This window comes from Salvia hispanica, unplaced genomic scaffold, assembly GCF_023119035.1.
Source record: "Salvia hispanica cultivar TCC Black 2014 unplaced genomic scaffold, UniMelb_Shisp_WGS_1.0 HiC_scaffold_1372, whole genome shotgun sequence".
Lineage (NCBI taxonomy): Eukaryota > Viridiplantae > Streptophyta > Magnoliopsida > Lamiales > Lamiaceae > Salvia > Salvia hispanica.
Genome location: NW_025951663.1, coordinates 1 through 11,392, shown reverse-complemented (window position 1 = coordinate 11,392; position 11,392 = coordinate 1). Strand labels below are relative to the sequence as shown.

The following is an 11,392-nucleotide window of genomic DNA, read 5'->3' as shown; positions in this document are numbered from 1 at the left end:
TTGAAATGTGAAATAAAAAATATCATTTCAGGTACTCAAACTATAAATAAAATATCATATACTCCTTCGTCCACAAAAATAGAGCAATTGATATATGACAATGGTTTTAATGTAGAATTGGTAAAGTAAGAGAGAAAGGAAAAAAGTAAGAGAGAAGGAGAAAAAGTAAGTGCGAAGTAGTGTTGGTCGAATGATGTGTATGACTATTTATTTATTGCAAACTTTCCATAAATGAATTTGCTCTATTTTTTGTGGATGGACAAAAATGGTAAATAAGATCTATTTTTTGTGGACGGAGCGAGTACAATACTTAAGAGTTAAGAGAGAGATAGAGAAAATATCATATCCAGTATCTAGATATGAAAGTTCAAAAATGTCCTCCATATCTTGGGGGCATTTTTGTGTAAAATTGTGATGAATATTAAAAAAGTACCATAAATGTGATTACACTTTAGTTTAAGAACTATCAATGATATTTTTAAAGTTTAGGTATTATTTGTGTGCGAAACGTATAATTAAAGGACCATATATGTAATTCACTCTTTATAAATGTTACTCCTAACATTTTAATAATATAATTTATTACTCTCTCCGTCCTGGCTAAGATGACACATTGCTTAGTCGGCACGGGATTTTAAGAGTTATTGGTTAAAGTGTTTAATTGGAAAGAGAGAAGGTGAGTGTAAGTATTAAAGTAAAGAGATAAAGAAAGATGTATATTTTAATAGGAGTGAGAAAAAGTGGTTGAGTGTGTTAATTAGAAAGAGAAAGTTATCGAAAAAAGAAATGTGTCATCTTAGTTGGAATACAAACTAAAAAGGAAAACGTGTCATCTTAAACAAGACGGAGTAAGTAATATATTAATAGTGTGGATGCAACAGCTAGCACTGCCCCTATGGTTGAATACACCGCAATGAATCCAAAACCAGTAAGTACGACTCTGAGAGAAAATGACATATAGTGTGCGGTTCACGTTGAAAATGACATTGTCTTTATATTTTATAATAGAGGGTAGTGTACAATGACTCAGACTGAATATCAAAAGTTAAATGATATTATATGAATAAAAAATAGAAAAATTCATCTTGGTAGGGGCGCTTAAGCCTCACGTGCCCATGTGTGTCCGCCCTTGCTCTAAGAGCATCCACTGTAATTGGACACTTTTTGGTGGACAATTTTTTTTTTTTTTCATAGCCCCCATTTTATTTGTCCACAGTCACAAAAAAAAGTGTCTACAGCAATAGTGGACACTTTTTGGTGGACAACTTTCACTTTATTTTAGTTGTTGTATTTTTTAATTCAATTACAATTAAAATTATCGGAGTAAAAATAATTAAAAAACGAGATAATAATAAAATTAAAAAGTGCGATGAGACAAAATATTCGTTGTATTAATGGATACCGGAAAATTACACAATGAACATTTAAAAAAAAAAGACATAAAAACTAATAAAAACTCTTTCTCTCTCCAATACAGTACTACACTTTAGAAACGAGAATTCACGAGACATCCATGAAATCTCAAGTTGGAATTCATCTTCTTCACCCAAACAACCTACTTTACTTCTTTACCAAATCTCTCTCCATTTTCCATCTCATCTCTGCAAATTTCAAGAAACAATCAAGAAACACCACAAAAAAAACAAATTCGAATTAAAAAAAAAAAAAAAAAAAAAAAAAAAAAAAAAAAAAAAAAAAAAAGGCAAAAGGCGGCTACCGCCGCGGCGGTGTCGCCGCGCAATAGGTAGGCGTGGCGGCCCCCGCGCTTCTCTCTCCATCGCCCCGTCCTCGCCGCAAAGCCGGCGAACTTCCGTCCGCCCCAGCCAATTCGTCCGCCCCCGGGGCGGATGCCACCCCTGCTATAGATCGCCGCGCCGCCGCCGCAAACGGGGCGGCCGGCGCGCCGCCCCTATAGTGGATGCTCTAAACATGACATTATTTACTACTTCCCCCGTTCCACTTAAAATGCAACATTTGTAAATTGGCACGGAATTATATGTAGTATTGTTTTATGAGTTGATGAAGAGAGAGTAAAATAAGAGAAATGAAAAAATAAAGATAGAGTTGTTTCATTTTAAGAAATATTTCATTTTTAATGGGATAACCAAAAAAGGAAAATATTTCATTTTTAATGGGACGAAGGGAGTAAAATTTAGGATAAAAAATATACACACCATTTTGATCTATTTCTCTCGGACACATACGTCTAGACAAAAGTTTAGTAGATTAAAGTAAAGTGAAAATAAAAGAGAGAAAATAAAATAAATAAATAAATAAAAGACAATAAAATAGTTGAAAAGACAGGGAATAAAGAATGAGATATTATTAACTGTTTTAAAAAAAAAATTTCTCATAAAAATATGATTAAAGTTAATGGGAACAACCCAATAAAAATATGATTCAACTATAATAAGATTAAAAAAAACTTAATTTATAAATATTGGAATTAGTTTCAATTTCTTATTAAAAAGTAAAAAGATTCTCTGATAGTCTAGTACGGAGCTAGAGTATATTGAGAAGGGGCAATTGCCCCACTTCATTTCCCTATAGACATGTAAATATATTAGTAGTACTTTAATATATTTATATTCAACTAATTTGCCCATGTAAATATAGTAGTAGTATTTTAATATATTTATATTCAACTAATTTGCCTCCTTCCGCTTCTATTTAGAGAAAAAAAATATTTTACGTGCCCTTCCTTATTATTTTTATATATATTTACTTGTATATAGGGGCGGACGCATGATTATTATACTAGACGTCCAAATTAATATTAACAATTATTATAATAGTATATTTTTTATATCAATCACGACAAATATAACTTGAACAATACTTAGCTAAACATAAATGGAAAATGAAATATAAATAATTTGATAATGAGCAACATAAATTAAAGATACATATAGTGCTAATGTGAGTGTCGAAATAATTGAAAAAAATATATTTTTTGAAAGTAGTATAACTTTAAAAATACTAGTATTATATGATATGTATGCATAATTGTAGAGTTAAAGAATTTTATTTTTATATTAGATTATAAAGAATATTATTTTGTGATTTTGCAATAATAATATTTATACAAATGACAAAATAAATAAAAATTGCACAAAATTACTAATGTGAGGAAAAAACAAGAATAAATTTTATTACAAGATAAATTAATTAATATAGCTTTTAGATTAATAAAGAATATTATTTTTATATTAGATTATAAAGAATATTATATTGTGATTTTGCAATAATAATATTTATACAAATGACAAAATAAATAAAAATTGCACAAAATTACTAATGTGAGAAAAAAACAAGAATAAATTTTATTACAAGATAAATTAATTAATCTAGCTTTTAGAAAACCTACTAACATAGTACTCCCTCCGTCCCGGCTAAGATGACACATTGCTTAGCCGGCACGGGGTTTTAGGAGTTATTGGTTAAAGTGTTTAATTGGAGAGAGAAGGTGAGTGTAAGTATTAAAGTAGAGAGATAAAGAAAGATGAATATTTTAATAGGAATGAGAAAAAGTGGTTGAATATATTAATTGGAGAGAGAAAGTTACCAAAAAAGGAAATGTGTCATCTTAGTTGGGACAAACTAAAAAGGAAAACGTGTCATCTTAAGTGGGACGGAGGAAGTAATAATAAAAAAAACACAAATAAATTAATAATCAAATAAGATGGCTGTAAGTAACAGCAGCTCCTGGTGAGCTTGAAGCCACAGCAGAGGCTGTATGTATATTTAATACGATAGTGACATACCAAATGGCTGGGTCCCACGGATCCCATGCTCCTACTAGGATCCACCTCTATTTGTGTATTACTACCTCTTCCACCTCTATTTGTGTATTACTATCTCTGTTCCTGAAAATTTTATACATATTACTCCCTCCGTCCCACCTCAAGTGATTCACTTTCCTTTTTGAGTTGTCCCAACTAACATGATTCATTTCCTTTTATAGATAAAATTAGAGATTTTAAGCATTAAATTAGACCACCTAATTACAAATCTAATTACCCCCTTATTACCATTAACTTTAATTTCAATCAACCGTCTCTCTCTCTTCCCACCTCAACCCTTCTCTCTCTCTCTCCCAACCCCAACCCAACCCTTCTCTCTCATCTTTCTTCCATATTTTCCGGCGACCACCCCCACCCCAACCCTTCTCTCTCATCTTTAAGCCATATTTTCCGGCGACCACCCCCATCCCAACCCTTCTCTCTCATCTATCTTCATATTTTCCGGCGACCACCCGAAGGTGGGTGGATAAACCCACAATCTCCCTCATTCCGGCGACCACACCCAGACAGGCGGGCTGAGCTACAAATTTCCAGTAGAAGCGGGCAGGTTGTGCTTGAATTCAAACCAGATCTGAGTTCTGGAAAAACCAAATTCAAACTTGGAGGGGAAAGTGGCGCCCATTTTTGCCGTAAATAAAGTCAAATCTGCCGCCAATCATTTCAGTCTTTAAATTGAGTTTTGGAATTTGGAGTATAGGCGCTGTAAAAACCATGCAGCTCATTTAAAAATATTGTTATCCATCATTCCATTTTTTATTCTGAGTTTTGGAGTACAAGTTGCATAAAAACAATAGCTGAATTTAAAATATTGCAAGTAATTCATCATTTCATATGATTATTTTTGAGTTTTAGAGTGCTAAGTGGTGTAATTAAGTTTGGATTTATAATCAGTAAATTTAGAGCATTCAAAATTTTAAATTAAATTATTAAAATTAAAATTACCACTATATAATTTTAAATGAACCAATATATAGAGTAAAATAAAAGTTTAAAAAGAATCTATCACATCACTTAATCTACTTTATTACCAATCCCTCTTACCACACTAAACAACACTACCTAAAATCCTGTGCCCAAAAGAAGTGCCTCACTTGAGACGGGACGGAGGGAGTACCATTTTAGTCCGTCTCTGAAAATTTGATACACTTCACTTTTATCATTTTTGGTAGTGGACCCCATATTCCACTAACTCATTCCTACTCACATTTAATTATAAAACTAATACTTTAAAAGTAGGACCCACATCCCACTAACTTTTTCAACTCACTTTCCATTACATTTCTTAAAACCCGTGTTCGGTCAAAGTGTAGCAAATTTTGGGGGACGGAGGCAGTAATATTTTATTTTTCTTGGCTCTCCTCTTGCCAACGACAGTGACAGATTGATAAATTAAGTAAAGTAATGTTATTTTCAATATTGGAACTATAATTAATAGTTTAATGCAGGAATTTTAATTAAGTAAATTGTATTAGTATTTTAATTTACACTATTATTTATCTTCTGAATTAAAAACTTAAACAAACAATAGTACTCCTCCATATAAAACGGTGGAATAAGTAGTTGGTGCTGTTATTAAAATTTAAAATAGTGACCTGACAGAAGAAAAACGAGTTGTAGACTTATATGCTCAATTTCATGTCTAGTAAAAAAAAAAATCACGTCTAGTAGTTAGGAGTATGCTAGGAATCATCCCGTTTGCTTCGGCGAATTTGATTTTAAATTGCTCCCTTTTTGTTCTCCATTAAATAAGCAAGCGGCCTGACAAGAAGTGGAGGAAACTACAATGATGTTTCACATATTATTGAGTAAACTATTCAGTACTTCAACTATTTATATCATGGATTTTGTAGTCACTTAATATTGCATCTCTCTCTCTCTCTCTCAAAGAAGGAAGTTGTTTCTCATCTTTTTCTTCGTCTTGATCATAAGGTAAAAATTCAGACCTATTTATGAAAATCGAAATAATATGGTTATAATTTGTTAATTATTTGGTTAATTCACTCTCTCTCTCTCTCTCTGTAGATAGAACGTGCATATACCATGTTGATAAGTCTGCAGCAAACATCTACAAAATATGTGAATTCCTCATCTCAACGTAAGTTCTTCTCTCACTAGAAAATTTCAAGCTAGATAATTCAATAATTGAATGGTAGTAGTTTTATTTTGTGCAAATGGGGATAAGTGGGGACCACTTATCCCCAACTATAGTCATGACTCATGTCCCACTGTAAAGTTTTATTTCTTTTTTCAATTTGAATGTGTTGTTAGTTAGGTAGTTTAAATTTTGAAATAATTAACTAGTGTTTATTAATGCAATTGGGATATAGTATAAATTTTTTAGGACATCTAATAGACGAGCACTGAAAATAAACACCAAGAAGCACTCACTTACACGATTTCAGACTAACTAGAGATTGAAGACATTCTACATTCTAATATATGGCAACAATGTCTGCATTGGCTCAATGAATTCGTTTCTAAATTGATCGAGAAGATCCACCAACATACTCTCCCGTCCACGAATAATAGTCTCACTTCTTTTCGACACGAATTTTAAGAAAAAAAAGTTGATGCATTATGAGCCCCGCTTATATATGGAGTATTAGTTTAAAAATGATACAAAATGGAATTAGTTAGTGGAATGTACACTTTACTATTTATGATAATTATAAATCAGGACTTTTATTCGTGAATGAAAGGAGGAAATAGTATGCAGTGAGAGAATTTGCCAAAAAAACTGAAAAAATTATAAAAAGAAAAATAGAAGATTAACGTAATGTAGAAGTATGAAGAATGAAACGAGAGAATGCAATAATGTATAGATGAAAAAATAAATAAAATAAAATAAAATAAAATAAAATAAAAGGGGTATTTGTGCAATACGCTCGGTGCTGATTGGGTGACGGACATACACGTGGCATGCTGTTAGCCGTTTGTGCTCTTCATCATCCAATAGCGTGGGTGGTTGTTGCTTTTAATTTTAACTCATTCGTAATTTAATTAAAATATGATGACTTGGAATTATTCTAATATTACAATACATATTTATTTCTATTATTTCGCAATCAATGTTATAACTAATTATATAAGCATTTTATTAGTAATATTTAAATATATGATGAAAGGGATATTAATCGAGAAAACTCTATATATTGTACAGATTCAAAACTATAATTTGGAACGTTAGATTTTATGATTTGATGTCAAGACATAATAAAACGTGCAGTTTATAGTTTTGCATCGGTAGGAAAGATGTAATTCGCATATTATCACTATCCTATCATAAAATATGTATTAAAATGAAATGTTAATAAAACCTTTCTTACGTATTCATCTTTCATTTTAGTATGTCCACTTAAGATGTCCATAGAAATAAATCTCTTATCTCCTTTCTTCTTATTAAATATTCAACTTATTTTTTTCTTTACTTATTCTATATAATAATTTCTCTTAAAATTTCGTGTCATTTAAAATATCGACATCTTCTAAAATATCGATATCTTGAATGAGACGAACGAGTAATATAAAAGTCAAAATGTATTCATCAACTTTATAGTTTTGTCCAAATCCTAGTGTGAACCTTAGACTAAATTATGCGGCGTTGCGGCGCCTAATATTCCCTCATTTTAAGTGCCAATATATCATTGGACCTTCATAATTGGACCTATATAGTATTAAATTAATTCTAAGTTTAGGAACTCGAGGTAACAAAAGCTACAACTTTAGGTTATTAACTAAATTTCAATAATTCATGTCAAGTTGGCTTTTAAAAGCTATTACTATATTTTTGTGTTTAGGAATAGCTAAACTTCGTTCTGCCTCATCTATATATTCTTTAAAAAAAGCATATTACGGGTTAAGTGACTTATTTCTACATCTATCAATATTTTTTAAATTGAGCAATTTAACAAATCATTCTAAATATAGGCAAAAGAAGGCAACGGACCAACACAGTGCTACACGAAGCTGCATTAAAGGGCGATTGGAATGCCGTTGAAGAGCTTTTGACCAAAAACAAAGACTTGGCCAAAACCGCCATAACAGAAGGAGGTGAAATCATACTGCACATAGCAGCACTCGAAGGGCATAAAAAATTCGTGTCAAAATTATTGGAAATTATCGAAATAGATGACATGGCAGCTCAGAACGCGAAAGGATGCACTGCACTATGCTTTGCAGCTGCAGCTGGTCACACTAAAATTGCTGAGATTATGTTAAAAAAGCACCCAAAATTGGCCAATATTAAGGGTGAAGATGGAGTTTGGCCACTCTATATGGCTGCATTGCAAGGATTTGGAGAAATGGCTGACTTTCTCTACCATGAGTCAAAAATCGGATCGTGGACCCCACTAGATAAAATTAATTTGTTGACGACAGCAATCGACTCCGAATTGTTTGGTACGTGTAGATTTTTTTTCGATCAACTAAAAAATCTCAAACCACCAAAAGTGGTGTGCCAGAGTATAATAATTGGTTGTTAAATTAAATATAATGTATGTATTTGGATTTTTTTCAGATCTGGCTATAAAGATTTTGGACGAAGATAATACGTTGGCCATAGCAGAAGATAGCAATGGCGAGACACCATTGCAAGTGCTTGCCAGGAAGCCATTGACATTTTCTCATAACAATGGCCAAGGATTCTGGACCAAGATTGGTTAGTATAATATTGAATCTCATAAATTTTATTTTGACCTCGTCCCACAAAATTAGTCTTTTCCATGCCCCAAACTAGAAACTTCACTTGAACTTGTCTAAAGCCTTTTCTTTTATTAAAGTGACCTGTATATTAAAACCATCTCCAACCATACTCTAAAAATGAGTTTTGGTATAAAAATATTCTCCAATTATACACCAAACTCAAACCCATTTTTTGTGTTTTTTTGAAACAACACCAACTATGGTGTTACTACAAAAATTGTGAGACAAAAAACTCAAAAATGATGTAAATTTTGAATTTGGTGTAAATGATTGGAATAAAACTACTTTTTGGTATAACGTATACTCAAAAATGGGTTCGAGTTTGGTGTAAATGGTTGGAGATGGTCTATGACCGTTACACCTTTAATCCACTAAAAAAAACCAATAACACCCAACAACTATATTTTTGTCGGTCAAACGTTTTAAACTACTCTCATCGTAGTTCGTACACTGCTTAAAGAACCATTTTGATTTTACACTAGTTTTAAGAATTTGTTTGATTTTGTCAAGACGGTGAATGAAAAAAAATTGTGAAATGTGTGTCCAATTTTTAGTATTAGATTTATACTCCATTCGTCCCACAAAAATATGCACTTTTGGTTGAACACGAGTTTTAATGCATAATTGGTAAAGTATTAGATAAGTAGAAAGAAAAAGTAATTCAAGTATTGTTAATGTAGAATAAATCCACCTCATTAGAGAGAGAAGAATTTACGAACTTGAAAAGTATATATTTTTTGTGGGACGAACTAAATAAGTTAATAGTGCATATTCTCGTGGGAAGAAAATAATGTATGGTGAGATAGAATTAGTTAAATATAAGATCTGCATTGTAAAGTGAAAACGAATGAATGAATCTTTAAATGTGGACGCTCCAAAATAACAAAACATAACTTTTAAATCATGGACATGGGCCATTTGTAGACAAAGTACATAATTGTGAAAATATTAGTATATGGAGCAATACATACGAGTAAAATTAAACAAAAAATAGATTCTTTTGACGAGACAAAGAGAATATATTTTGATGTAGCCTAAGTAGACCCAAATACAGGTTGGATCTGGCTAGACCACGCCCTAAGCGTATTAAGTTTCGGGTCAGCCTGTCTCCGTCGGGCCAATCCATTTTTCTTGTTGGGTATGGGCCAACTCGACTTTTAGCCGAGCAAAACCGACCCACTGAACCACATTGAATTTGATATAGTTCATACTCCCTCCATTCCACGATAGTTGAGTCATTTCATTTTCAGCCCTCGTTTTGAAAAAACTGATAATAAATAGTTAAAGTGGGGAATGAACAGGGTAAGAGAGATAATAATATAAAAAAGAGTCTTATTTAAGTTATTCTCTCTCTTACTTTACTCTTTCTCTACTTTAATTATTTAATAGGAGTATCATTTTTTCAAAACGAGTGCGGAAAATGAAACTACTCAACTACCGCGGAACGGACGGAGTATCAACTTTATGTTTTGGTAAATCAACACATCAATTATTTGGTGTCCCAAATCTAAGTTCTCACAAGAGTTCAAATCCACTATATGTATAGTACAATCCTACACGAAGAAGTCAAAGAATGCAAAGTGTGATGCCTATACGTTAATGGATCGTTTGTGGGATGCTGCTGAATCATGTAAAGAAGACATTGAATCATGTGAAGAAGACATAAAAGCAACTATAGATTCTTCCAAGTTATTTTTTATAGCGGCAGAATCGGGAAACGATGACTTCTTGGCCGAATTATTTCAAAACGACCATAACTTACTATACAAAGTAAATAAGTCGTCACATAGCATATTCCACGTTGCGGTTTTGCATCGCTATCCCAAAGTGTTCAACTTGATGTATGAGTTGGGTGGTACCAAAGATTTGATAGCATCATACATAGATAACGATGGTAACAACATTTTGCATTTGGCGGGAAGATTGGCTCCTCAAAATCAACTTGATAGCATCCCCGGTGCCGCTATGCAAATGCAACGAGAAGTATTGTGGTTCAAGGTATGTGATTTTCCATTTCATATTTATACTGCTTCTGTCCATCATAAGCGACTTTTTTTGGGACCTCCCATCTGAAGTGAGCCATTTATTTTTTAGGAAAATATAATACAATTACTATTTCTAACTTTATTCTCTTCTACATTTTTCTCTTTTTACTTCTCAACGTTATTCTCTCTTTACGTAACTCTCTAAACATCATTTTCTTAAATCTCATGTCAAAAGAAACGCCACACTTATGGCGAGACAGGGGAAGTATTTATTGGCACGGCAGTGTAAAATTTCTGCCTTCACCGTTGTTTCTAGGTCGTTGAGAAGCTTGTTCGGCCGGCGTTCAAAAACAAGAAAAACTCCGAAGGGAAAACGCCTCACGAATTATTCACATCTGAGCACAAAGAGCTAAGGAAAAAAGCAGAGGAATTCATGAAGCAAACCGCAAAATCGTGCATGCTCGTGACGATGCTTGTCGCCACCGTTGTGTTCACGACGGCATTCACCGTCCCCGGCAACAATAGGATACTCACGGTCTTTTCGACTTCAGAAGTGGTTGTGATGTTCTCATTGCTCACCTCGATGCTCATGTTCTTGTCATTACTCACGTCTCGTTACTCGGACGAGGACTTCCTCAAAAAGCTGCCACTTTGTCTGGCGGTTGGCTTGTCATCGCTCTTCGTCTCGATTTTGGCGATGGATGTCGCCTACATAAATGCTACATGATCTTTCACTTTCGCACACAAATGGTACCTGATCTTTATTTTATATCGTTTTTGGTACCCGGTGACAAAAATAACCCTAGGTACTAAACTTGTGATTATTTTGTTATGAAGGATATTTTTGGAAATTTCCATTAAATAGTATACCAAACATTTGATTATTTTTTTCTTCATTTCTTA

At 32.8% G+C, this 11,392-nt stretch overlaps 1 protein-coding gene across 1 annotated transcript; it reads left to right on the top strand.

Moving 5' to 3' along the window:
* Positions 1-5,508: 5,508 nt before the first annotated feature.
* On the top strand, positions 5,509-11,216 carry LOC125198339 (ankyrin repeat-containing protein At5g02620-like). The gene is made up of 6 exons (XM_048096702.1): positions 5,509-5,732; positions 5,826-5,898; positions 7,731-8,201; positions 8,320-8,460; positions 10,051-10,502; positions 10,806-11,216. The coding sequence occupies exons 2-6, from the start codon at positions 5,844-5,846 to the stop codon at positions 11,214-11,216; spliced, it is 1,530 nt and encodes a 509-aa protein (XP_047952659.1). The 5' UTR covers positions 5,509-5,732; positions 5,826-5,843.
* Positions 11,217-11,392: the final 176 nt, after the last annotated feature.